The following is a 27,470-nucleotide window of genomic DNA, read 5'->3' on the forward strand; positions in this document are numbered from 1 at the left end:
GCTATCATGTGCCTACTGAAACGGCTCTCTGAAGAGAGAAATGGTGACAGGGCTACCGAAGCAAGAGGTCTGTTGGCACAAATAGATCTCCAGTTCATTGCCTTCCTTCTGACAATGACACAAGTCTTTGCTGAGATTAAGTATCTGTCTGATGCTTTACAGTCCCCACAACTGAATTTGGGTGTAGCGGTTACCCTTGTGGATTCACTTGTTGACACATTAAACAGTTATCGAGAAGGCTCTGTCTTTAATGAAATTTGGGACAATGCGATGGCCCTCGCTGAACAATGCAGTGTCAGTGTTGCATCTAGACATCAAGTCACACCAAGCTCTAGGCTTGAAGGCTATTACATATCCACACCAATAGCTCAGAGACAGGTCAACACAGATAAGGAGTCTTTTAGGACAGGTTCATTCATTCCAATTCTTGATGTCCTTCTCTCAGAAATTAAGAGAAGATTTTCTAAGGAGAGTTGTGTCATAATGGAAGGCATACAGGCCTTGAATCCAGGGAGTTCCACATTTTGTGAGAAAACTGTAATATTAGCTTTGGCATCACAATACAAATGCAACACTGAGGATCTTGAATTTGAAATCCCTCAACTTAAAAGGATACTGGGCAGGAAGCAAACTAGTGGCTTGGAAACACCATCCAGTTTACTAGACCTCACAGTCTTTCTTGAGCCATATGGGGAAGTACACTATATTGCCAAAAGTATTTGCTCACCTGCCTTGACTCACATATGAGCTTAAGTGACAGCCCATTCCTAATCCATAGGGTTCAATATGACGTCGGTCCACCCTTTGCAGCTAGAACAGCTTCAACTCTTCTGGGAAGGCTGTCCACAAGGTTTAGGAGTGTGTTTATGGGAATTTTTAACCATTCTTCCAGAAGCACATTTGTGAGGTCACACACTGATGTTGGGCGAGAAGGCCTGGCTCTCAGTCTCCGCTCTAATTCATCCCAAAGGTGTTCTATCGGGTTGAGGTCAGGACTCTGTGCAGGCCAGTCAAGTTCATCCACACCAGACTCTGTCATCCATGTCTTTATGGACCTTGCTTTGTGCACTGGTGCACAGTCATGTTGGAAGAGGAAGGGGCCAGCTCCAAACTGTAAAAACAGTCTGCATGCCTAGGTGCTTGATTTTATACTGTACACCTGTGGCCATGGAAGTGATTGGAACACCTGATTCCGATAATTTGGATGGGTGAGCAAATACGTTTGGCAATATAGTGTATTTCCTGAGATGTTTAAACTTTGCAAAATTGCACTTGCATTACCTGTGAGTACTGCTGCTTGTGAGCGTAGTTTTTCTGTTCTGAAATTGATCAAGACTGTCTTAAGAAATTCCATGAGTGATGAGCGACTGAGCAACTTAGGGGTGTTAAGTATTGAGTCAAAAAGGTCAAAGGCCTTAAGTCTTGATGACTTTGTGGATGTGTTTGCAAAAAGACACAACAACAGGAGAATAATCCTGCTTTGAAAAGAGTGTGACAGGTGCAGGAATATTAGTTGTGAATAGTTCAGATGCAAATCCCTCTCTAAGTCCATCTTCAGAAATATTAAAAAATTAAGTTGGTTTTTATAATAATTTCCAAGAAATCTCAGTCAAAGTGCAATCTTAATTTTATTTTCAAGTAAAAACAAAGCGATCCAATTTCTGTAAATTCATTGCAAATCGACTTAGAGGGTTTTGTATCTGAACTGTTCATGTATTGTGCATTGGTTTTTCAGTGTTTCATTTCTGTTCATTCAGATTTTGTTGAAAATTACAAGCTTGTCAATATATTTAGGCAATATTCTGCTGATGTATTCCTTTAAGATGGAACTGTTTGATAGTTTTATACAGTATGTCCAATTAAAATGTTAACGTCTATGCATAGCTGTAGCCTAATAATAAAAATGAAAAGAAAAAAAACATTGTAAGATGTAACCACACCAGATCAACACATTAAAGCTTAAGTTAAAAGAAGGATTTTTCTTTTTTTTAATATATAACACATACTATACTATATATAGTAGAGTATTAAATTAGGTTATGGATTTTTGTTTGGTATGCCACCCTAAGATTTGCTGTGGCCCCCACTGGCCACCCCTGGAACAATTTTCTGGAGGCGCCACTGTGTTGAATACGTGGCTTGTGGAAACAGGGTTGAATGAAGCTTATGGGATGTTGAAATGTACATTTTCACCATACATAAAGGACAACAAGGATGAATAGGATATTTGAATCACACATTAATGTAAAAATAAGATTTTATAAAGAGTAAAAGGTCAAGGCGTAGTTGGAACAGGCAACATTTCTACATTTTCTAAATGCTGTACAGTTTGAAAGTAATTTAATACACACAGATTGTTATGAAAGTCATTTTATTATGTTTAAATGTTTTGACTCAAACTTATACATTTAGAACGTCTATGCCAAACACTTGAACAGCACTTGTTGTCATACTTTTCCTGGCAAAATGGAAGAGTAGCACTGATGATCATCTACCAAGAGATAAATAGCAACTGGACATTATTTTGTCTCTCCTACAGGGGAATGAGTCATAACCCATTCCATAGTAGTGGCACAGACACACTTTAGCTTTCTTTGTGAACAAGCACCATTTTAGATAGTTCTGACAAAAAAAAAACGACTGGAAAACAGCACATCCTGTTGCACAGCATTATCAAAGCTACTTGCAGGTTCAATTTTTAATTTCAATGAGATGACAAACCTTTTCACAAAACCCCTTATTTTCAGTCATCATTTCAAAAGCTATTTACCTTCATTATCTCGGTTCTTCTTTTTCAAGTCAAGAGCAACATAATGGGATGTGCTGTTTTCAAAAATGATGCCATCTTACAAAAAAAGCACTGTAGACAATTTTTACAGAATTTATTACAGAATAACATCAAAAACATTTTAACCATTTATGGTGATGTTTAATGTTTAATGTGGAACGTCCTCAAAACACATTAGCTCCTGTTCATGCTTACATTTTAGCTATAAACAATAAATGCAGCTTATTTTACAGAGCAACCATAAAGCCATTCTGAAGAATTTTACACGTTTATGTAAAGTGATGTTTCGAACAAGCATAGTAATATAAACCTTGGAGTGAAAAAATGAATCAACATCATCTGACCAATCAGAATTGAAAATCATATAAATTATGATATCACTCTTGTATTATATACAAGGATGTTAAATCACTACAAAATATTCCAAAAGAAGTCTGCTTTCATAATATTGTTCTTTAAAAATGAACTCAAACCATCAAAAATTAAAGATAAAGTGATTTTTAAACATATTAGCACATCTAACACATTCTGCAGTGTGTTTGTGCATGAAAATGACACTCTTATTACCTCCACCAACTTTGTTGGAGGAGGTTATGTTTTTGCCTCCATTTGTTTGTTTCTTTGTTTGTTTGCTTGTCTGTTCCCAATGTAACTCAAAAAGTAGTGAATGATTTTGATGAAATTTGGTGGAAAGGTGAGCCATGGACCAAAGAACAACTGACTAGATTTTGATGCAAATCCAGATATGTGTGCAGGTCCAGCATCCAGATATGTATGCGGATCCAGGATTTTTTTTGTCTGTTCCAAACGTAACTCAAAAAGTAGTGAATAGATTTTGATGAAATTTGGTGTAAAGGTGAGCTATGAGCCAAATAACAATTGATTAGATTTTGATGCAAATCCAGATATGTATGCAGGTCCAGGATCCAGATGTGTATGCAGATCCAGGATGTTTTTGCTGTTCCCAACGTAACTCAAAAAGTAGTGAATGTATTTTGATGAAATTTGGTGGAAAGGTGGACCATGGGCCAAAGAACAATTGACTAGATTTTGATGCAAATCAGAATATGTATGCGGATCCAGGATCCAGATATGTTTGCGGATCCAGGATTTTTTTTTTTTTTTGTCTGTTCCCAACGTAACTCAACAAGAATGCTCTGAGAGCACAATATCCCCTGCTGGCAACTACATCTATGCTATAAGGCCATAACTCTGGTAAAATGTGACTGAATTGAACGAAATTGCAATATGCGTATTATCGACATATAACAAAGAATCCTGTCAAGTTTTGCGAAATTCCTCCAAAAATTGTGAGAGGAGTTGATTTCAGAAGGTGAGTACCCTTCCCAGGATGGACGGACAGACAGATAGATGGATATACGGACGGACATCATCACGACATAATTCTCCTTTGGACCTTTCGGCCAGCAGGGGATAAAAAGTAGTGAAGGAATTTTGATGAAATTTGGTGGAAAGGTGGACCAATGAACAATTTACTAGACAAATCCAGATATGTGTGCAGGTCCAGCATCCAGATATGTATGCGGATCCAGGATTTTTTTTGTCTGTTCTCAACGTAACTCAAAAAGTAGTGAATAGATTTTGATGAAATTTGGTGTAAAGGTGAGCTATGAGCCAAATAACAATTGATTAGATTTTGATGCAAATCCAGATATGTATGCAAGTCCAGGATCCAGATGTGTATGCGGTTCCAGGATTTTTTTGTCCGTTCCCAGTGTAACTCAAAAAGTAATGAACAGATTTGGATGAAATTTATTGAACAGCTTTAGTATTATCCTAGGTTCAAGTGATGTGATTTTGATGTTGATAATATGTGACTTGGTGTGCCCTTCTAGTCTTGCTCATGCATTCTTCCAGCAGATTACAACTTTAAACTATAATAAATATGGACTCTGGTTGAACTTTGCTTAGCAATGTGTGACTAGGCTAATACAACCACCTCCTGCTTCAATACCATATCTTATAACAAGACGTCCAATTAATCACCCCTCAACATTCCAAGGGGAATGTTCTAACCCTATTCTTCACTGTCAGGGGTAAGCTTAATGGGTCCACACTGACAGTGTTGGTGGACAAGTTGGGGGATGCATCCCATTTTAGAGGACAAGGCAAGGCGGGGTACAAAATTACCTTTTGTCCCACTGTGCTTCACAGGGGGCAATTTAGTTGTAACCCCATTATGAATTAGCAGACCTTGAATATGGGATAGTGTGGCTCGGCTTGCTGACTGTTTGGAGTTTCAAAGATTTGCTGGTTATTTCCCACTTCGTAAAAACAAGCCACTAGGTGGATTGGCTTAGATAAATTGCCCCTAGATGTGAGATAGACTGGTGTCAATCCCAAGGTGAATTCATGCCTCAACACACACACACACACACACACACACACACACACACACACACACACACACACACACACAGAGTTCCTAAAATCCCCTACATCCCTGACCAGGACCAAATGCTTGCTGAAAATGAATAAATAAAGCAATATAGGATTTTAATGAGATTTTGTCATGTTATTATTGATAATACAAATAATAAAATTTAATTAAATATTAAATATAAATAAATATTAGAATATAGTCTGAAAGAAACAAACAATCTCAGGTGACAAAAAAAAACACAATAGGTTTTAATATGTAGTCATTTCCACACAAAAAATTAGTCTCACATTTTGTTGTCACCTGAGATTATTTGCTTGTTTATATGAGGACCACACAATTCTTACTTATGGCCCTTTTCCACTACCCTTTTTCAGCTCACTTCAGCTCACTTCAGCCCGACACGGCTCGCGTTTCGACTACCAAAAACCAGCACGACTCAGCTCGCTTCAGCCCTGCTTAGCCCCTAAAACTCGCACCGTTTTGGAGTGGGGCTGAAGCGAGCCAAACCGTGCCGAGTGGGGCTGGGGGCGTGAGGAGACGCTCCCCTGTGCACTGATTGGTGAGGAGGAGTGTCCTCACATGCCCACACACGCCCCGCGAGCACGCTGGGATCTGTAAACACTGTAAACCCGGAAGAAGAATAATTACGAATTAAAGCCGCAAGCGGCCTCGACGGGCCCTCGCGCCAGCGGCCAAGGGGGGCGGGGGCATGCGTCCCTGCGAAAAACCTTCCACAGCTTCTTCGGCAAGAGACATTACTCCCACAATGGCGACAAAGCACAGAATTGGACACAGAGTACACGGTGCGCTGAGATGTTGTCATGGACAGAACATTTTATGCCATGGCTTCCCAACCAAATTAATGTATTTACCTCATCAGTCACCAAGCTATAGCTACATAGGATTGTCTTCTGTTAGACATCTATTAGTCTGTATGTAACGCTACAACACTTGCTCCCAACTGCCTACCCATCCCCCACAAGTCATGTGTGTTAAAGGCAACCAAAACAACATACTCCTGGTGCCTCATGATTGTAAACACCTCTCCTGCAACTGCTACAGCGCAATGAGCGCCCCCAGTGGTGAAAGTTCACCAAATTTGGTACACATGTCAAGGGACCTATGAAGAGTTGTTGTGTCAAGTTTGATCAAGTTTGACCAATCAGAAGCCGAGATATAAATTGTTGCCTGAAAACAGCGCCCCCAGTGGCAAAAGGTCACAAAATTTGGGAGATATGTCAGGTGACCTGTTAAGAGTGTGCGTATCAAGTTTGATCAAGATTGAGTAAATAGAAGATGAGATATTGATTTTTGAAGAATAAATGTTTTGGTTTTTCCCATGTCAGTAGGTGGCGCTATGCTGTACATGAGCGATTATGAGTTGGAAAAATAAGTGTCTACAACAGCAACGTACTATCACAAGGTAGTGGTGTGAAGGAAAAGCATTATGGAATTATTTACCAAAAGCACGTTTTGGAGCAATTGCGTCGGCCAAAAACAGCGCCCCCCATGGACGAAAATTCCCAAAATGTGGTATACATGACATGGGAGGTAGTAAGAGGGTAGCCGTGAAGTTTGACCAGATTTGAGGAAAGATTGGATTTTTTGCCCAAAAATAGCGCCCCCAGTGGCGAAATATCACAGAAATTGGGTAGCATGTCAGAAGCCCAATGAGTGATTTGCGTGTGAAGTATGAGCAGTTCTGAGCAATTAGAAGATTTGTTATGAATTTTTAAGCATGTAAAATTTTGCACTGAAAATTGATTGACGTATAACTTCTGAACGGCTTATCCTACGTGAAACGTATTTAGGAACTTTTGTCAGCCATGTCTGTAGATGATGTCTATCAATTTTGGTGACATTCCTATGAACGACCTAGGAGGAGTTGCGCCGTCTTCGTGGCCATGCATTTCGCACAAAAGTGAAATAACCTCACTTCCTGTTGGGCGTGGCTAATGCATTGGCATTACATTTTTGTCCGGCTTAGTGAGATACATATGCGTACCAAATGGCATGCCACTACTACAAACTACATGGCAACCAGGCACCTTTATGCGGGAGGCCAAAATCACAATGACTTAGGGGGCGCTATAGAGGCCTTGAGGCCCGCCTGGATCTGGGCTTCTGGTTCTCAGTAGCGGTGGCAGTCTAAGAAAAAGGAGCCAAATTTCGTGCGTTGTCGACCATGGCAAGCGCCCCAATAAGGGTCTTGTAAAGAGTTTGCTTGCCAAGTTTGACAAATCAGAAGCTGCAATATCATTTGTGCCATAACCAGCACCCCCAGGGGCGAAAGTGCACAAAATTTGGCGTATATGTCAGGTGAGCTATGAAGAGTTTGCGTATGAAGTTTGATGACAATTGAGTAAATAGAAGATGAGATATAGATTTTTCAAGAATAAATTTTATGGTTTTTCCCATGTCAGTAGGTGGCGCTATGCTGTACATGAGCGATTATGAGTTGGAAAAATAAGTGTCTACAACAGCAACGTACAATCACAAGGTAGTGGTGTGAAGGGAAAGCATTATGGAATTATTGACCAAAAACCCGTTTTGGAGCAATTGCGTCGGCCAAAAACAGCGCCCCCCATGGACAAAAATTCCCAAAATGTGGTACACATGACATGGGGGGTAGTAAGAGGGTGGCCGTGAAGTTTGACCAAATTTGAGGAAAGATTGGATTTTTTGCCCAAAAATAGCGCCCCCAGTGGCGAAAAATCACAGAAATTGGATAACATGTCAGAAGCCCAATGATTGATTTGCGTGTGAAGTATGAGCAGTTTTGAGCAATCAGAAGATTTGTTATGAATTTTTAAGCATGTAAAATTTTGCATCGAAAATTGATTGACGTATAACTTCTGAACGGTTTATCCTACGTGAAACATATTTAGTAACTTTTGTCAACCATGTCTGTAGATGATGTCTATCAATTTTGGTGACGTTCCTATGAACGGTCTAGGAGGAGTTGCGCCGTCTTCGTGGCCATGCATTTCGCACAAAAGTGAAATTACCTCACTTCCTGTTGGGCGTGGCTAATGCATTGGCATTACATTTTTGTCCGGATTAGTGAGATACATAAGCGTACCAAATGGCATGCCACTACTACAAACTACATGGCACCCAGGCACCTTAATGCGGGAGGCCAAAATCACAACGACTTAGGGGGCGCTATAGAGGCCCTGAGCCCCGGCCAAGTTTGGGCTTTTGGTTCTGAGTAGCGGTGGCAATTCTCGGAACTGGTGCCAAATTTCGTGCGTTTTCGCCCATGGCAAGTGCCCCGAAAATGGCCCAACAGCGGAGAAAAATAAAGAAGAAGACGGAAGAAGAATAATTAAAGCCGCAAGCGGCCTCGACGGGCCCTCGCGCCAGCGGCCAGGGGGGGCGGGGGAATGCGTCCCCGCGAAATACCGTAAAGAGTTTGCTTGCCAAGTTTGACAAATCAGAAGCTGCAATATCATTTGTGCCATAACCAGCACCCCCAGGGGCAAAAGTGCACAAAATTTGGCGTATATGTCAGGTGAGCTATGAAGAGTTTGCGTATGAAGTTTGATGACAATTGAGTAAATAGAAGATGAGATATAGATTTTTGAAGAATAAATTTTTTGGTTTTTCCCATGTCAGTAGGTGGCGCTATGCTGTACATGAGCGATTATGAGTCGGAGAAATAAGTGTCTACAACAGCAACGCACTATCACAAGGTAGTGGTGTGAAGGAAAAGCATTATGGAATTATTTACCAAAAACCCGTTTTGGAGCAATTGCGTCGGCCAAAAACAGCGCCCCCCATGGACGAAAATTCCCAAAATGTGGTATACATGACATGGGAGGTAGTAAGAGGGTGGCCGTGAAGTTTGACCAAATTTGAGGAAAGATTGGATTTTTTGCCCAAAAATAGCGCCCCCAGTGGCGAAATATCACAGAAATTGGGTCACATGTCAGAAGCCCAATGAGGGATTTGCGTGTGAAGTATGAGCAGTTTTGAGCAATTAGAAGATTTGTTATGAATTTTTAAGCATGTAAAATTTTGCATTGAAAATTGATTGACGTGTAACTTCTGAACGTTTTACGCTACGTGAAACTTATTTAGTAACTTTTGTCAACCATGTCTGTAGATGATGTGTATCAATTTTGGTGACATTCCTATGAACGGTCTAGGAGGAGTTGCGCCGTCTTCGTGGCCATGCATTTCGCACAAACGTGAAATTACCTCACTTCCTGTTGGGCGTGGCTAATGCATTGGCATTACATTTTTGTCCAGCTTAGTGAGATACATATGCCTACCAAATGGCATGCCACTACTACAAACTACATGGCAACCAGGCACCTTAAAGCGGGAGGCCAAAATCACAAAGAGTTAGGGGGCGCTATAGAGGCCCTGAGGCCCGCCTGGATCTGGGCTTTTGGTTCTCAGTAGCGGTGGCAGTCTAAGAAAAAGGAGCCAAATTTCGTGCGTTGTCGACCATGGCAAGCGCCCCAATAAGGGTCTTGTAAAGTGCTTGCTTGCCAAGTTTGACAAATCAGAAGCTGCAATATCATTTTTGCCATTACCAGCACCCCCAGGGGCGAAAGTGCACAAAATTTGGCGTATATGTCAGGTGAGCTATGAAGAGTGTGTGTATGAAGTTTGATGACAATTGAGTAAATAGAAGATGAGATATAGATTTTTGAAGAATAAATTTTTTGGTTTTTCCCATGTCAGTAGGTGGCGCTATGCTGTACATGAGCGATTATGAGTTGGAAAAATAAGTGTCAACAACAGCAACGTACTTTCACAAGGTAGTGGTGTGAAGGAAAAGCACTACGGAATTATTTACCAAAAACCCGTTTTGGAGCAATTGCGTCGGCCAAAAACAGCGCCCCCCATGGACGAAAATTCCCAAAATGAGGTATAAATGACATGGGAGGCAGGAAGAGGGTGGCCGTGAAGTTTGACCAAATTTGAGGAAAGATTGGATTTTTTGCCCAAAAATAGCGCCCCCAGTGGCGAAAGTGCACAAAGTTTGGCGTATATGTCAGGTGAGCTATGAAGAGTTTGCTTATGAAGTCTGATGACAATTGAGTAAATAGAAGATGAGATATAGATTTTTGAAGAATAAATTTTTTGGTTTTTCCCATGTCAGTAGGTGGCGCTATGCTGTACATGAGCGATGATGAGTTGGAAAAATAAGTGTCTACAACAGCAACGTACTATCACACGGTAGTGGTGTGAAGGAAAAGCATTATGGAAGTATTTACCAAAAACCAGTTTTGGAGCAATTGCGTCGGCCAAAAACAGCGCCCCCCATGGACGAAAATTTCCAAAACATTGTATACATGACATGGGAGGTAGTAAGAGGGTGGCCATGAAGTTTGACCAAATTTGAGAAAAGATTGGAATTTTTGCCCAAAAATAGCGCCCCCAGTGGCGAAAGATCACAGAAACTGGGTAACATGTCAGAAGCCCAATGAGTGATTTGCCTGCGAAGTATGAGCAGTTTTGAGCAATCAGAAGATTTGTTATGAATTTTTAAGCATCTAAAATTTTGCATCGAAAATTGATTGACGTATAACTTCTGAACGGTTCATCCTACGTGAAACGTATTTAGTAACTTTTGTCAACCATGTCTGTAGATGATGTGTATCAATGATGGTGACATTCCTATGAACGGTCTAGGAGGAGTTGCGCCGTCTTCGTGGCCATGCATTTCGCACAAAAGTGAAATTACCTCACTTCCTGTTGGGCGTGGCTAATGCATTGGCATTACATTTTTGTCCGGCTTAGTGAGATACATATGCATACCAAAGGGCATGCCACTACTACAAACTACAAGGCACCCAGGCACCTTAATGCGGGAGGCCAAAATCACAACGACTTAGGGGGCGCTATAGAGGCCCTGAGCCCCGGCCAAGTTTGGGCTTCTGGTTCTGAGTAGCGGTGGCAATTCTCGGAACTGGTGCCAAATTTCGTGCGTTTTCGCCCATGGCAAGCGCCCCGAAAATGGCCCAACAGCGGAGAAAAATAAAGAAGAAGAAGAAGACGGAAGAAGAAGAAGAAGAAGAAGAAGAAGAAGAAGAAGAATAGTGAACTCTTACAAGAACAATAGGGCCTTCGCCCATAGGGCTCGGGCCCTAATAATAGTGAACTCTTACAAGAACAATAGGGCCTTCGCCCTATAGGGCTCGGGCCCTAATTACGAGAATTTCTGAAGCCTCATGCGCCTCGCCTCACCTATACGCTCTTGCCAGTATCTGTTGGCGTTGTTGGTGACAACAAGCCACAGCACCAAGACCAGCAACACTAACGACTCCATGTCCTCCATGTTTATTGTTTACTATTCGGGTCGTGAGACTACCGCTGAAAAGATCACTGAATCAGTGACATACAGAGCATCGTGGACGAGTTCGCGGAGTGCAAGGCTCATCGTATGCCCTTCAAATAATGCGCGCAGTAGGCTACTGATGTTTTATTATGAGCCATGTACAGTATGTCGCCTAATGTTTTTTTGTTTCTGAGTTACATGTTCGTTTGAAGGACTTAATGTACAAAATAACATAGTTGCACCCCGTAGTGTTGAAATTGGTAAACACAGTGCATTCAGTGAGGTTTGCACCGCCCTCCTTTTATTTCTGACTCTTCCTGTCACCGTTGCAACCTCTGAGCGCTCATTCGTATGCCCTTCAAATAATGTGCGCAGTATAGGCTATTGATGTTTTATTATGAGCCATGTATAGTATCCTAATGTTTTTTGTTTCTGAGTTACATGTTCGTTTGAAGGACTTGATGTACTAAATAACATAGTTGCACCCGGTAGTGTTGAAATTGGTAAACACCGCAGTTGCGGACATTTTGTAGCCTAAAATGATGTTATGATAAGCTTTAATAAAGGGCCCGGTCATTTGCCCCGCCCCCGGCCCGGCTCTGACTTGTTCCGCCACTGTCACTGATGTCACTGTTTGCGCTGCTTAACGACATCACGTGACGTCCACCCACTTTCGCTAACTCCACCCAATGTGTCCACCCACTTCCAGCCAGCACGGTTCAGCGCGGTTGTAGTCGAAATGCAACTCCAACAGCCCCGCTCAGCTCGACTCAGCTCGACTCAGCACGGCACGACTCAGCCGCGTTTGTAGTGGAAAAGCGGCATTAGTCCCTACTAAAAAAAAACATAGACTTGAAGGAGGGTGCACTTTCTTTTTTCCATGCGGTTATGTGAATTTACTTACTGCATGAGTTTCCATGGTGACCCGTGAACTCATAGGAATCCTGTAGGAAAGTTCAATAATGTTTGTTCAGATCCAGTCTTTGTCTTTTTGTTAATGTTCACAGTTTTGTCAAAAGACCTGTCATTAATGTGAACAAACCCATCATTAGTGTTACAGACCTGTTATTTCTATGAACAGCTCTATCACTGGTGTAAATAGACCTGTAATTTGGGTTAAAAGGCATGCCATTACTGTTAGCAGACCTGTCACTACCGGGCGAACGGATCAAACAAATGGGGGGAATAAATAGCAAATTACCACAGGTCCCCGGTCTCTTACTTCATTGTAAATATAAATCTAGCAAGATTGTAGTTCAATGCTAATAATAAGCTAATCTGGATTGTTCGAGGAAGGCATCTAGCTATCTACTCTCACTAGCAATGACCAGTGAAGGACTGGCAGCTATCTTACTATGATGAAAGTAGAGTGGTGGAGTACTTTTTTTTTATCAATCTCAAAGTATGTGAAACAAACAAACAAACAAAAAAAAATACCTTTACACTTTCCCTCAGCAGTGGCAAAGAATGCAGCCATCTCGTCGATATCGGAGTCGATTGATGCTCTGGGTGGGTTCCCGGGTTCCCCAGTGTATCGTGGTAACCGTGTGAGGGGCGGGAAGCCAGACAGGTAGTCACAACGGCAAGCTTGTGGTGGCTCTCTGTGCTGTGATATCAGTTCTAAATCTCTACAGTGTATGCCTATACGTCTCTATTGTGTTACTACTAGTGTGTACAGTTGATCATGTTTGTGTCACTTTTCTTGTAGCTCATGATGTGGATAAACCCATTATTTGATGTACACAATTCTTAGTGGCTCAGCCAAATTTTATTAGATAGTGGCTCAAATTGGCTTACAAAATTATTGGCTGGCGGCGGCTCAAATTCTAAATGGCAGTTTTAGCGGCGCCTAGCGGCGGCTTCGGGGTCTAGTCATGAGTGTGAACAAACCTGTCATTCCTGCGACTAGACGTGTTGTGAGTGTAAACAGACCTGTTGTTAATGTGGCTAGACATGTCATATCTGTGACTAAACCTGTCATTACTGTGACTAGACCTGTCATGAGTGTGAACAAATCTGTCATGACTGTGAATAGACCTTTCATGTGTGTGAACAGACCTGTCATATCTGTGAACAGACCTGTCATTTCTATGAATAGAGGTGTCATGAGCGTGACTGTCATTCCTGCAATTAGACCTGTCACGAGTGTAAATAGACCTGTCATTAATGTGACTAGACATGTCATGTCTGTGAACAGACCTATCATTCCTGTGAATAGACATATCATGAGAGAGAACAACCCTGTCATTCCTGCAACTAGACATGTCGTGAGTGTGACTGTCATTCCTGCAACTAGACCTGTCATGAGTGTAAATAGACCTGTCATTAATGTGACTAGACATGTCATATCTGTGAACAGACCCATCATTACTGTGACTAGACCTGTCATGACTGTGAATAGACCTGTAATTACTGTGATCAGACATGTCATTACTGTGATTAGACCTGTCATGACTGTGAATAGACCTGCAATTACTGTGATTAAACTTGTCATTACTGTGATTAGACCTGTCATGAGTATGAACAGACCTATCATTCCTATGAATAGACATATCATGAGAGGGAACAGACCTGTCATTACTGTGACTAGACCAGTCACGACAGTGAACAGACCTGTCATTCCTGCCACTAGATGTGTCATGAGTGTAAATAGACCTATCACTAATGTGACTAGACATGTCATATCTGTGAACAGATCGATCGTTACTGTGACTAGACCTGTTATGAGTGTGAACAAACCTGTAATTACTGTGATTAGACCTGTCATTACTGTGACTAGACCTGTCATGACTGTGAATAGACCTGTAATTACTGTGATTAGACTTGTCATGAGTGTGAACAGACCAGTCATGAGTGTGAACAAACCTGTCATTACTGTGACCAGACCTGTCGTTCCTGTGAATAGACATATCACGAGAGTGAAGAGACCTGTCATTACTGTGACTAGACCTGTCGTTCCTGTGAATAGACATACCATATCACAAGAGTGAACAGACCTGTCATTACTGTGACTAGACCTGTCATTACTGTGACCAGACCTGTCATTCCTGTGAATAGACATATCACAAGAGTGAACAGACCTGTCATTACTGTGACTAGACCTGTCATGAGTGTGAACAAACCTGTAATTAATGTGATTAGATTTGTCATTACTGTGACTAGACCTGTCATGAGTGTGAACAAATCTGTCATTGCTGTGAATAGGCCTTTCATGTGTGTGAACAGACCTGTCATTCCTGTGAATAGACATGTCATGAGTGTGACTGTCATTCCTGCAACTAGACCTGTCATGAGTGTAAATAGACCTATCATTAATGTAACTAGACATGTCATATCTGTGAACAGATCGATCATTACTGTGACTAGACCTGTCATGAGTGTGAACAAACCTGTGATTACTGTGATTAGATTTCTCATTACTGTGACTAGACCTGTCATGACTGTGAATAGACCTGTAATTACTGTGATTAGACTTGTCATGAGTGTGAACAGACCTGTCATGAGTGTGAACAAACCTGTCATTACTGTGACCAGACCTGTCATTCCTGTGAATAGACATATCACGAGAGTGAAGAGACCTGTCATTACTGTGACTAGGCCTGTCATTACTGTGACCAGACCTGTCGTTCCTGTGAATAGACATATCACGAGAGTGAAGAGACCTGTCATTACTGTGACTAGACCTGTCATGAGTGTGAACAGACCTATTGTTCCTGTGAATAGACATATCATGAGAGTGAACAGACATGTCATATATGTGAACAGACCTGTCATGACTGTGAACAAACCTGTAATTACTGCAACTAGATGTCTTCAAGCCTTCACACAACAAAGCAAGGAAAGTGGCAGGTTTGGAAAATAATTGCCTGAACAAAGCAGAAGCTAAAGAGGCAGCAACCTGTGAATAATGAGTTTGGTGGAAAGTAAGCTTAGAAGCATATTTTTCCTCATAAGAAAGTAAATACAGTCATTCTGTTCTTATATAACCAAAGGTTGGACCTTATTTATGCCCAAAACAAACATTATCACAATATTGAGAGCAGTGCAGGAATGAAAAAAGGGTTGTGAGTCCCATGATGCTAATACACAATTCCATTTATCCAGGGGCCTATTTTCTGTTACCTGACGAGTAAATTATGTGATAAATGACCTGCTTACAGGCATGCAATCAAAAGTTAGGCCTGATCTGCTGTATACTTTGCCAATATGAGACTTAAATATAAAGGTCACCTGAACAATACAAGCAATTGGCTTCTTGTTTTATGGCTTATGACCATTTCACTTCAATTTATATTCTTTTTCTCCTTCATTGGCAGGAGCAACTTTGCTCATAGAAACCTGATGTTCAGCATCCATTATGATCATGTGCCTCACACTGATGTGGATCATTCAAAGTTCCCATGCCTGATACACTGTAGGTCCCGTTGGAGAGATCCTCTCGATGTCTTCCAGAAGCTCTCTTTTGATTGCTGTTCTGTTTTGAACCCTGTTTCCCCCTTCTGCCCCTGAGCTTTTCGTTTCCTTAGACACTTTCCTGTGTTCCATCTCAAGACACACAGAACCTGTTAGGTCATTGTCGGTGCAGATTTTGTTTCTTACTCCCAGGTTCAGAGTATTGGAACTGAGAGCCTTGTCCAAGTGGAAGCAAGTCTTGTTGCACCTCTTTTTAACCTTCCTGAGATGATTCTGTGAAGGCCTGTCCAAGCAGCAGGATGGTCGCTGCATCCAAGCAGCCTGAAATCCTTGCCTGAAATTTTTGTTGTAGTAGCCATAGATGATGGGATTGACACTAGAGTTGGAGAAGGCCAGCCAGTGGGAGAAAGGGAAGATGTAACCTGTGAGAAGATCCAGTAGGTCTCCTTCAGGATATGCGTAGTCAATGAGCAGCATCAGAGTCCACAGAGGCAGCCAGGACAGCATGAAGACAAGGGCTACAACGATGAGCATTTTGATGACTTTGATCTTCCTGTGCAATATAGATGACTTCCCTTGAGGAGCATCGGCAGGTTGGTTCACCTTGACCAGGAAGGTGGTTGAGTACAGTTTAGCTCCAATGCATCCATACATAAAGACGATAAGAATGAGGGGAATCAGGTATATATGGGCAAACAGCACTGTGGTATACACTTTCCGCATCTCAGGCTCAGGCCAGGTCTCATAGCAAGAATAAAGAGGATAAGTCAGGTTGTAGTTGTCATCTTGAACCATAAAATGGTTTTGTTCTTGCTGGACGGTCAGCATCAGGACCGAGGGGAACATTATGACCAGAGCCAACAGCCATATCATCCCAATGACTGCTCTTGCCACAAAAAGGGTTAGTTTGGGTTTAAAGGGGTAAAGTACACAGCGAAATCTTGGGTTGAAACAAAGAAGTGAGGGAAAAAAAGCAAAAAAATCAAATCTCAGAAATTTGACAAATACTAAAATCCTGTAATAGAGCTACAACAAACCTCATGCGCAAACACAAACCGTGTTCTTATATTTAATTTTGTTCCATACACTGCAAAACCCGATAAGGTCACTGAGCTCAAAAATTTTATTGAAACCGATTATGTAAAAATTTTTGAGGTAAGTAACTTAAATTTTTTAAGGTAAGCTTTCTTAAAAATTACAATTAAGTGTAACTATAGTGTAATTTTTAAGAAATCTTACCTTAAAAAATTTAAGTTACTTACCTCAAAAATTTTTACGTAATCGGTTTCAATAAAATTTTTGAGCTCAGTGACCTTATCGGGTTTTACAGTGTAGGGTCTACACTAGTCATGCAATCTTTTTTAGTATTTTAAGCTAAGTCCATATAAAACAATTAGATTTAGTCTATAATTAAAAAAAAAAAGAGTGTCGAAGTAAAGCAATTGCATAACAGTACATGGCAATGGCTGGAACTGTGGACACAATTTATATGCTATCATTAAGTCTGCAAATTCAGAGCAGGGTGAAACAGTTTTTATTAAAGAAAATGTCTTTTTTTTCCTTTCCATTGCAAGTTTCTGATAAAATAACATTAATTTTGCAGTAGAGGATTTTAGTGTCAGTCATCTGTTCTGTAGTAGAGCGCTGTTTATGTCGGCCCAACTACACATTTAAAGAAATCTCCTATGTCTAGCTCCTATATTTATTTCATTGCCAGTTCTCTCATGCAATATGTAAGACTAAAATAATGTCACAAGTGTTTATTAGAACTGTAGCTCAAACAAGACCAGGGTTGGGATTAATGTCGTTTTCTTTTTTCTCAAGTCAACCATTTTGAACAGAGGGTTTTATAGCCATCTGGTAATATGGACAGAAGGTTGCACTGTCTTTTAATATAGCTAAAATACAAGAAGAAGAATGCAATCTATTCTTCGTGTGCATGTGACGTCACGCTTATTTTCCAAACTGGAAGTCCGCCATGTTGGATGATAACAACGATCAAGATAGCAGTGCTTCACATGTGAGCTACTGCAATGCTTTGTGATTTTATTTTGATTTTATTGCCTTTGAAGAAAGACAATGCTTACTTTGTGTGCGGGCTACAGTATGATTGCAGTAATAATGCTACTCGTGACAAAGAGAAACAGGTGTTCAGAATTCCCAAAATAATTAAAAACGCCGACAAAACAGATGAAGAACTGTCCAGAGAACGTCGTGCGCTGTAGTTCAAAAACATACATCATAAGGACTTAACTGAGGAAAAAGCTAATTATATCCATGTGTGTGTGTGGTGACTACTTTATACAGTTAGGTCCATATATATTTGGACACTGACACAAATTTTGTTTTTTTTTTACCTGTATACTGAAACATATTCAAGTTATAGTTATATAATGGACATGGACATAAAGTCCAGACTTTCAGCTTTCATTTGAGGGTATCCACATTAAAATTGGATGAAGGGTTTAGGAGTTTCAGCTCCTTAACATGTGCCACCCTGTTTTTAAAGGGACCAAAAGTTATTGGACAATTGACTCAAAGGCTAATTCCTTCGTTATGTCATTCTCAATTAAGCAAATAAAAGGCCTGGAGTTGATTTGAGGTGTGGTGCTTGCATTTGGAAGATTTTGCTGTGAAGAAAACATGCGGTCAAAGGAGCTCTCCATGCAGGTGAAACAAGCCATCCTTAAGCTGGGAAAACAGAAAAAACCCATCCGAGAAATTGCTACAATATTAGGAGTGGCAAAATCTACAGTTTGGTACATCCTGAGAAAGAAAGAAAGCACTGGTGAACTCATCAATGCAAAAAGACCTGGACGCCCACAGAAGACAACAGTAGTGGATGATCGCAGAATAATGTCCATGGTGAAGAGAAACCCCTTCACAACAGCCAACCAAGTGAACAACACTCTCCAGGAGGTAGGCCTATCAATATCCAAATCTACCATAAAGAGAAGACTGCATGAAAGTAAATACAGAGGGTTCACTGCACGGTGCAAGCCACTCATAAGCCTCAAGAATAAAAAGGCTAGATTGGACTTTGCTAAAAAACATCTAAAAAAGCCAGCGCAGTTCTGGAAGAACATTCTTTGGACAGATGAAACCAAGATCAACCTCTACCAGAATGATGGAAAGAAAAAAGTATGGCGAAGGCGTGGTACAGCTCATGATCCAAAGCATACCACATCATCTGTAAAACACGGTGGAGGCAGTGTGATGACTTGGGCATGCATAGCTGCCAGTGGCACTGGGTCACTAGTGTTTACTGATGATGTGACACAGGACAGAAGCAGCTGGATGAATTCTGAGGTATTCAGAGACATACTGTGTGCTCAAATCCAGCCAAATGCAGCCAAACTGATTGGTCGGCATTTCATAATACAGATGGACAATGACCCAAAACATAAAGCCAAAGCAACCCAGGAGTTTATTAAAGCAAAGAAGTGGAATGTTCTTGAATGGCCAAGTCAGTCACCTGATCTCAACCCAATTGAGCATGCATTTCACTTGTTAAAGACTAAACTTCAGACAGAAAGGCCCACAAACAAACAGCAACTGAAAACCGCTGCAGTAAAGGCCTGGCAGAGCATTAAAAAGGAGGAAACACAGCGTCTGGTGATGTCCATGAGTTCAAGACTTCAGGCAGTCATTGCCAACAAAGGGTTTTCAACCAAGTATTAGAAATGAACATTTTATTTACAATTATTTAATTTGTCCAATTACTTTTGAGCCCCTGAAATGAAGGGATTGTGTTTAAAAAATGCTTTAGTTCCTCACATTTTTATGCAATCATTTTGTTCAACCCACTGAATTAAAGCTGAAAGTCTGAACTTCAACTGCATCTGAATTGTTTTGTTCAAAATTCATTGTGGTAATGTACAGAACCAAAATTAGAAAAATGTTGCCTCTGTCCAAATATTTATGGACCTAACTGTATCTGGTAAGAGTTCATTGCTAATGAAAGCTATGTTTTCTACTGATTAAACTGAACTTTTGAGCTTTAACACGAACACTCTGCTTCTCACCTTGCAGGAGCACCGGCAAACCTACGCGATAAAACAAATCCAGATTGGGCATCAATGCTCAAATTAGGACGTGATAAGATCAAGACGAAAACTCATCTCGCAGTATCAGGAAGCAACAGGATAAATGAAAGATCCGCCAAGAAAGCCAGATTAGAACCAACGCAAACCTTAGCGAGTTTGGATACACAAGGAGAACAGTGTGGGTCAACTTTGCCAGGTGAGATATTAGCAATGCCGTTCCAGTAACCCAGTAACTTTGTTTTACTTGTACACTTCTTTTTTCCTTTGGTATAACGAGATAGTTCACAATATCAGGGTATTCAATCAGTGGTAATGCGGCTAAATCCTCTGTATAACTGGACGGCTTTAACATATACAGGTCAAAGCCACAAATTTCAACTTTTTCTCTGAATCTTGATTTGGCAGAGGACTCCAGAGAATCATAATATTTTGAGAAAGTCGGAGATGCATCACAGTTATTATTCACACGAGACGGCATTTTGGATTTTCGTATCATCCAACATGGTGGCGGATGCGTACGTCACACTATTTTGTCACATGGTTGCACACGAATAATTTTAGTCATTAACTTGTCTCTTTGAAATCATGATCTGTCTATAACTCCATCATGTTCTATTGAAGACATTAACATTATGAAATAACAGATATAATACTGTGCAGTGGCCAAGAAAGGATTGAAACAAATTATTTTAAGAATGCAAAACTATTTTATATTGTACACTCTTAAAATATCCCTTCATGAGGGAACTTTACCTAGGAAGCTTTACTTCTAAGACTAAGATTCCCAAATAGCATGAACACTTGTTGGAGTCTTTTCCTACTTTCCAAATGAAAACTAATTGTTTTTGGGAAAGAATTTCATTTTGTCAAAAAGAGAAGTTAACTTTGGCTACATCCACACGACAACGGCAACGAGATTTTTTTTTTAAATATCGCGTTCACATGGGCAACGGATCAGTAAAATATCAGGTTCATATGGCAACGCAACGCTTGCTGAAAACGATGCAATACACATGCCACACCTCTATGTGCGCTGTAAGACGGTCCCATCGGAGACACCAGAACAATAGAAGAAGTAGATGCATGCGCATAAACCCCTTCTTCTGTAGCATCAGCCACAAAGTTTAGATTATTAATCAGTAGCGTAAAACGAAAGACACGGAAAGAGGAATGAATGGGGGTAGATGGAAGCCGGTACGCCAACATTCTGATATCCTCCAGAATTCTTTAATGGTCCGGAATAAATTGAATGCTACATGTTGATGGATTACTTTGCTCTTCTACGCCCTTTTTGAGGAATGTATTGTCGGACTTAAACCAACATCTGAAGAGGTGAGATCGCTCCTTTTTTTTTTCCTATTTTTGCTGGTGGGATTGTTTTTGTTTTTGGAAAGCACACAGGCGGTGCGCGGTTTGGTTATACTCAGTACTTCCGCAGTGTTTGGACTAAAGACTCTCCCCTAAGGGCTGTTCTCTCACTCTCTCTCTCTCTCTCTCTCTCTCACTTTGCACCATTACACAATAAATATTCACAGTGAAAATATTTTGTAAGCGCATTTCATGAACCAAGTTATAGGATTTGTTGACAACTCGCATCGAGTTCGTTACACTTCTACCCGGCGTGAAGCACTGACAGTCATGTGGTTGTGACGTCATCATAAACAAATCCGTTCTACTCATCCAGACGACTTCGCAATGGGGCCATTGCCAGATTTTTCCACTCTGGAACCCATTCTCAAAAGATTTAGTTTTGGGGCACCCAAAACGCCGGTGCCGTGTGGACGCCAGGCCGAAATGATAAACAATTTGAGCAGATTCACCTGAATCCGTTGCTGTGTGGACAGGGCCTTTAAGTTTTCTTGATGAGGGTAGAAATGTAGGTGCTTTTGTGTCACATTCTGTCAGTGCTAAATGGTTTAACGATCAAGGATTCGAAGCTATTAGAGATAATTGTTGAAAATGGTATGTCCAGTCACTCATGGCTCTGACTTGTGTTACCCCAAGAAAAGCTTTTGACATTCAAATGATAATTCAAATGTACAAGCCAAAGCACATGACCACTTACCTGTCTACTGCAATGGCCACCAGCGTGAAGACGGAAGCACAGACAGACATTCCTTGCACAAGACCACTCAGCTTGCACATTACATTACTGAATGGCCAACCTGTCCAATGACAGCAGCATGGAGAGTTCAATAAAATGGGCAAATAATTACTCTTTTCACTGCTTTTTCATACTTCAAGGTGTGTAACATTATTTTATTTGCATTTCACCAAAATATGTGTTTACAGGAGAAACTGTCTGAGCTCCATTGCTCTTCCTTTATATCTAACACTAGCCTTAGCTTCATGTCATCTTCAGTAACCACTTTAGCTTGGTCAGGGTTGCATTGGGGGTGGCATGGTGGTGTAGTGGTTAGCACTGTCACCTCACAGCAAGAAGGTTCTGGGTTTGAGCCCAGTGGCCGACAGGGGCCTTTCTGTGTGGAGTTTGCATGTTCTCCCCGTGTCTGTGTGGGTTTCCTCCGGGTGCTCCGGTTTCCCCCACAGTCCAAAGCCATGCCGGTTAGGCTAATTGGTGGTTCTAAATTGACTGTAGGTGCGAATTTGAATGGATGTTTGTCTCTATGTGTCAGTCCTGCGATGATCTGGTGACTTGTCCAGGGTGTACCCCATAGTCTCACCCATAGTCAGCTGGGATAGGCTCCAGCTTGCCCGTGACCCTACATAGGATAAGCAGTTATAGATAATGGATGGATGGATGGATGGATGGATGGATGGATGGATGGATGGATGGATGGATGGATGGATGGAAGGTTGCATTGGATCTGGAGAGTATGCATACATATAAACACATATTCATTCACACTTCATGGAAGTTGGTAAGAAACTGGAGAACCTGTACAAATCACACGTGAATGCAGGGAGAACATGGAAGCACCACACAGAGAGTAACCCAAGCTCAGGATCAAACCAGGGACCCTGAATCTGTGAGGCAGCAATGCTATCCAGTCTACCACTCTACCATCATATGAAATGTCTACCTTAGGTAAGTCTCACACCTCAGGGAACTTGTGTATTTCAGAACTTCAGGGCTACGTCAATGAGAGCATTAGGGCCACATGCTACTGAACAGATCTGAGTGGAGAGGTCAGACAAAGAGTGATCCAAGGGACCCCCATGAAAGTTAGAAAAAAAAACAAGTGTACCTTAGGGTACCTGGGAACCTTCCCCTGGAGGAATAGGTTTAGAAGAGACCCTGGTAACAAGGCAACCCCCATTACCCAATTGGTTTCAGACTAAACTGGTGATGTGGAGCCATCTTTTGGCCTCACCACTTGCAAGAATAAAGGTGGTCAGGTGGCAAGCATGAAACGTTTGACAGTTTTAGCCAGACTAGACTCTTGCAATGGAAACTGGCAGAAGGTATGTTTGAATTATAGGTTATCACACTCCTCAGGCATAACAGGTAAAGTCTAGGCTAACTACTGTATCTGTATCATAGCTAACCCTAGGTTTCAGGAGGAACAATGCAGGTTCTGCCCAGGCTGTACAAGCATGATCCAATGCTTTACTTTAGGGTCATGGGATTGTATAGTAATTTAACCTATGTGTGTTTTATGGAAAAGCCTCTGATTGTGTGACTCAAAATTTGGGTCTACTTTGCACTGGTCACCAAGGTGGTGAGTTGAACTTCCATTACATTACTGGCATTTAGCAGATGCTCTTATCCAGAGTGACAGACAACATACCCAGAGCAGCCTGGGGAGCAGTTGGGGGTTAGGTGCCTTGCTCAAGGGCAATTCAGCCATTCCTGCTGGTCCAAGGAATCAAATCACCAACCTTTTGGTCCCAAAGCTGCCTCTCTAACCATTAGGCCATGGCTTCATCCCAACTTCCACGCTCTTTCCAACTGTCTTCAAAAATCTTCAAACAAAGACCTACCCTTCACTACTCACTTATACAAGAACAAAACCTGAAAAAATACTAACTCGAAAACAAAAACATAGAGGTACAGGGTAGGTATCAAACTTAAACAGATGTTCAACCTGTATTTATCATAATACCAAAAGGATATAAAGGCAGAAGATTCCATAAATCTTTTGCTATGTTGTTACATGTTGATGTCATGTGTTGAAAACCCTTTGTGGATCCTGCTTATATGTATTACTTGCCATGCTATGACAAATCACTCATCTTCAGCTTGTAGGATTGTATCATTCACCGGCATTATGACTAGCATTCCCCAGTATGAGCACTTAACCTATCATTTATGGTTAGCAGTCACTCATTCATTGTGACCATCAAGCTGTTCTTCCTACAATTATCTTGCACTTGTTCTTGGTCACTTTTTGGAAACATAATTTGGCAGCACTCGCATCAACATTCATCTCATCTCATTATCTCTATCCACTTTATCCTGTTCTACAGGGTCGCAGGCAAGCTGGAGCCTATCCCAGCTGACTACGGGCGAAAGGCGGGGTACACCCTGGACAAGTCGCCAGGTCATCACAGGGCTGACACATAGACACAGACAACCATTCACACTCACATTCACACCTACGGTCAATTTAGAGTCACCAGTTAACCTAACCTGCATGTCTTTGGACTGTGGGGGAAACCGGAGCACCCGGAGGAAACCCACGCGGACACGGGGAGAACATGCAAACTCCGCACAGAAAGGCCCTCGCCGGCCACGGGGCTCGAACCCGGACCTTCTTGCTGTGAGGCGACAGCGCTAACCACTACACCACCGTGCCGCCCGCATCAACATTAGCTCTTTCAAAAGTTCTGTGCTTGCATTGGATTCTGTCTCACCAGATCTGGTGCCTGACAAATAAACAAATAAATAACTGCAAATGTATATCTACCGTAAAATACCAAATAATAGCCGAGTTCCAATTAACCGCCAAGTTCCCTTTAACGGCCGGGTGTACGCGTGTTGTGACAAATAAAGGCCGGTTCCGAATACTCGCCGGGGTCTAAAAAAAAAAAAAAAAGCGTCCAAACGTTCTATCTAGAATCTTGAGGCCCAGCACTTTTCTGGTTTTCTGGTGTTTAAACGATTTTGCATTGCATAGTTTTCTACCGAAACAATATGAATGAATGAATGAATGAATGAATGAATGAAATTATTTCTATAATACTGTTTACAACATTTTGTTACGCAGGGGTGATAGCGTTCCGGCGCGCCGTGGCTGGGGAAAAAAAAAATCTAGTTCGCCCATTGTCCTGTGCCATTCTGAGATGCGCAGATAGACAGTAAAGGGAATTCGGAATTCCCTTTACTGTCTATCTGCGCATCTCAGAATGACACGTAACTTACACGTAACTTACGTGATAATAAACATGCCATTTCAATGTTATAATCTTGGTCTACCGTAATATTTCTTGAGGAATGCAACTCCGTAACTTTTGACAGATGTCTTAGCCAATTACGTTTGACATGGGTGTGTGGGATATCACTTACGTCATCGAATGAGGAATACCCCTTTGGGTATACCCAACGAAAGCCAGCGTGTGTGGTGACATTGAGGACTGCGGGTTTCCAAGGTTGGACTGCTGCTTCTGTTAAACGACCTAAATTGCCGAATGCATGCGTCAAAGCACACACTGAGTTTTATTAAAGACCTTATACCATTTCACTTGCCCTTACCCATTCGGATCTGGAAGACGCTTTACAAAAAAGGTGAGAGCGTTCTAACATGCATTTCAGTCTGCTCGCGGCCAATCTAATCCAAGGGGCCTTTTCAACAAGTAATCTGTCGTGCAAGTTGGGCAGAAGCACGCGTCAGGCAGGCAACATGTAGGCCTACAAGTCAGTAACCTATTCAACTAACTTTCATCCGAACTTTAAGTTTTCTACGGGGTCGAGCCACCGTACCAACTCACTCGGGGAATAGGCTCATATCCGCCAAATAGGGAGACGTCTTGGAGAGAAACGTGAGAATGCAAGATGACAGTATGTAGCCACTGCAGGTCACTTATTTTTCAGCATAAGAAAAATTTCAGATTTTCCATGCAATTTCAGATTGACAGACATCGCGAAGCGCAAAGGGTGGAGGCTGCATGGGTGAGGGTGATAGCAAGTGACCATAACTTTGCAGAGTAATTAAATCACAGTGCTGCGCACAGACAATGGTGTGGTTTCTTGATTATTTTGTAAAGCATGCACTTAACTAGTCATTAACAGGAAAAGGTGTGTGATTTATCCTTTATCCACCCCGACTGTGCCATGCGAAGATGCATTCTGCGCGTCTTCAAAATTCCCCGAAGTCGGCACCGTGCTATCTGTAATCTAACTCTAAACAAACTGTAAGTTATACTGGTTAAAAGTAGGCCTATCTGAGAATGATTTTTTCCCCGTTTTGAGGTAGATTTTGGGGAAGGTGTTTGTGAAGAAGGAATTAATCGCCTGTTCCAAATAGCCGCCTAGTATCTAATACGCGCCGGGTCTCTTACGTGATTGAGACAAATAATAGCCCGGGCTATTATTTGGTATTTTACGGTATATAAATGTGACTAGAGACACGATAGTTAATTCTCCTTCCAATCCTTATGAATAACACACTTGCCTGTTATGAGATTGTCCACTAAAGTGGTGGGAATGCAGAAGATCCCCACAAGCAGATCGCTGATGGACAGGTTCAGGATGAAGACATTAGTGACTGTCCACATGTGCCTTTTCCTCAGGACTATGAGACACACCACACTGTTACCTATCATGCAAAGCAGGAAGATGAACAGGTAGGCCAGGACGAACACAGAAGCCATGCCCAACGAGTGCTGGAAGTATGGAGAGAATAGGATCTTCTCTGTGAGACTTTTGGTCACGTTGGTGCTGTTAGTCATGTTAACGTCAGGGACGAGATCTGAAATCATGTAAATTGTTGGTAGCTCGAGTGTCCCTCTGACCATATCAGCTTGGTCTGTCTCAGATTGTTCTTCCATGAGTGAGAGGAGCAAACCTGACATAAAACATGGAAATAGGAAAGGGAGAAGGAGAGAGATATAAACATTAAAAAAAATCAACATGCACACAAATTGTAGGGCTGTGTGTATATATATATATATATATATATATATATATATATATATATATATATATATATATATATATATATATATATATTAGGAACACTTGTACACCTGAACATTCATGTAATTATCCAATCAGCCTCAGCAGAAGTGAGCAGATGAAGAAAAGACCAGGCAATGTTTTTCAGTCATGAACTGTCCAGTTTTGGTGAGCATATAGCCTCAGATTTCTGTTCTTTCCTGACTGGAGTGAAACCATCGTGCTACTGGAGCCCATGTGTGATGATAATAATCAGGATAAGATGAATGAATATGATAATCAATCATCAGACAGCAAATAAGACAACAATCAATAGAAAAATAACAGCTGAAAACTGCAAATCCTTCTGATTTTTTTTGCATATGCTAAGGGTAATGATTTTCAAATACATTTTTGAAGGCAGTTCCATAATATGGCGGCACGGTGGTGTAGTGGTTAGCGCTGTT

The 27,470-nt window shown here is 41.4% G+C and overlaps 1 protein-coding gene across 1 annotated transcript; it reads right to left on the reverse strand.

Moving 5' to 3' along the window:
* Window positions 1–15,876: 15,876 nt before the first annotated feature.
* On the reverse strand, window positions 15,877–26,864 carry npffr1l3 (neuropeptide FF receptor 1 like 3). Its single transcript, XM_060909605.1, has 3 exons — window positions 26,522–26,864; window positions 22,012–22,111; window positions 15,877–16,840 (listed from the first exon to the last, which is right to left on the reverse strand). The coding sequence occupies exons 1-3, from the start codon at window positions 26,862–26,864 to the stop codon at window positions 15,877–15,879; spliced, it is 1,407 nt and encodes a 468-aa protein (XP_060765588.1).
* Window positions 26,865–27,470: the final 606 nt, after the last annotated feature.

Source organism: Neoarius graeffei, chromosome 25 (genome assembly GCF_027579695.1).
Source record: "Neoarius graeffei isolate fNeoGra1 chromosome 25, fNeoGra1.pri, whole genome shotgun sequence".
NCBI lineage: Eukaryota > Metazoa > Chordata > Actinopteri > Siluriformes > Ariidae > Neoarius > Neoarius graeffei.

Bases quoted from the DNA above. Each gene is read 5' to 3' on its own strand.
- npffr1l3 (XM_060909605.1), bottom strand. From the start codon at position 26,864: ATGGTCAGAGGGACACTCGAGCTACCAACAATTTACATGATTTCAGAT. The intron at 22,112-26,521 runs GCAAGTGTGTTA...GTCATTGGACAG, and splicing joins AGTGGACAATCTCATAACAG to GTTGGCCATTCAGTAATGTA. The intron at 16,841-22,011 runs GTAAGTGGTCAT...TTTCAACCCAAG, and splicing joins GTGGCCATTGCAGTAGACAG to ATTTCGCTGTGTACTTTACC.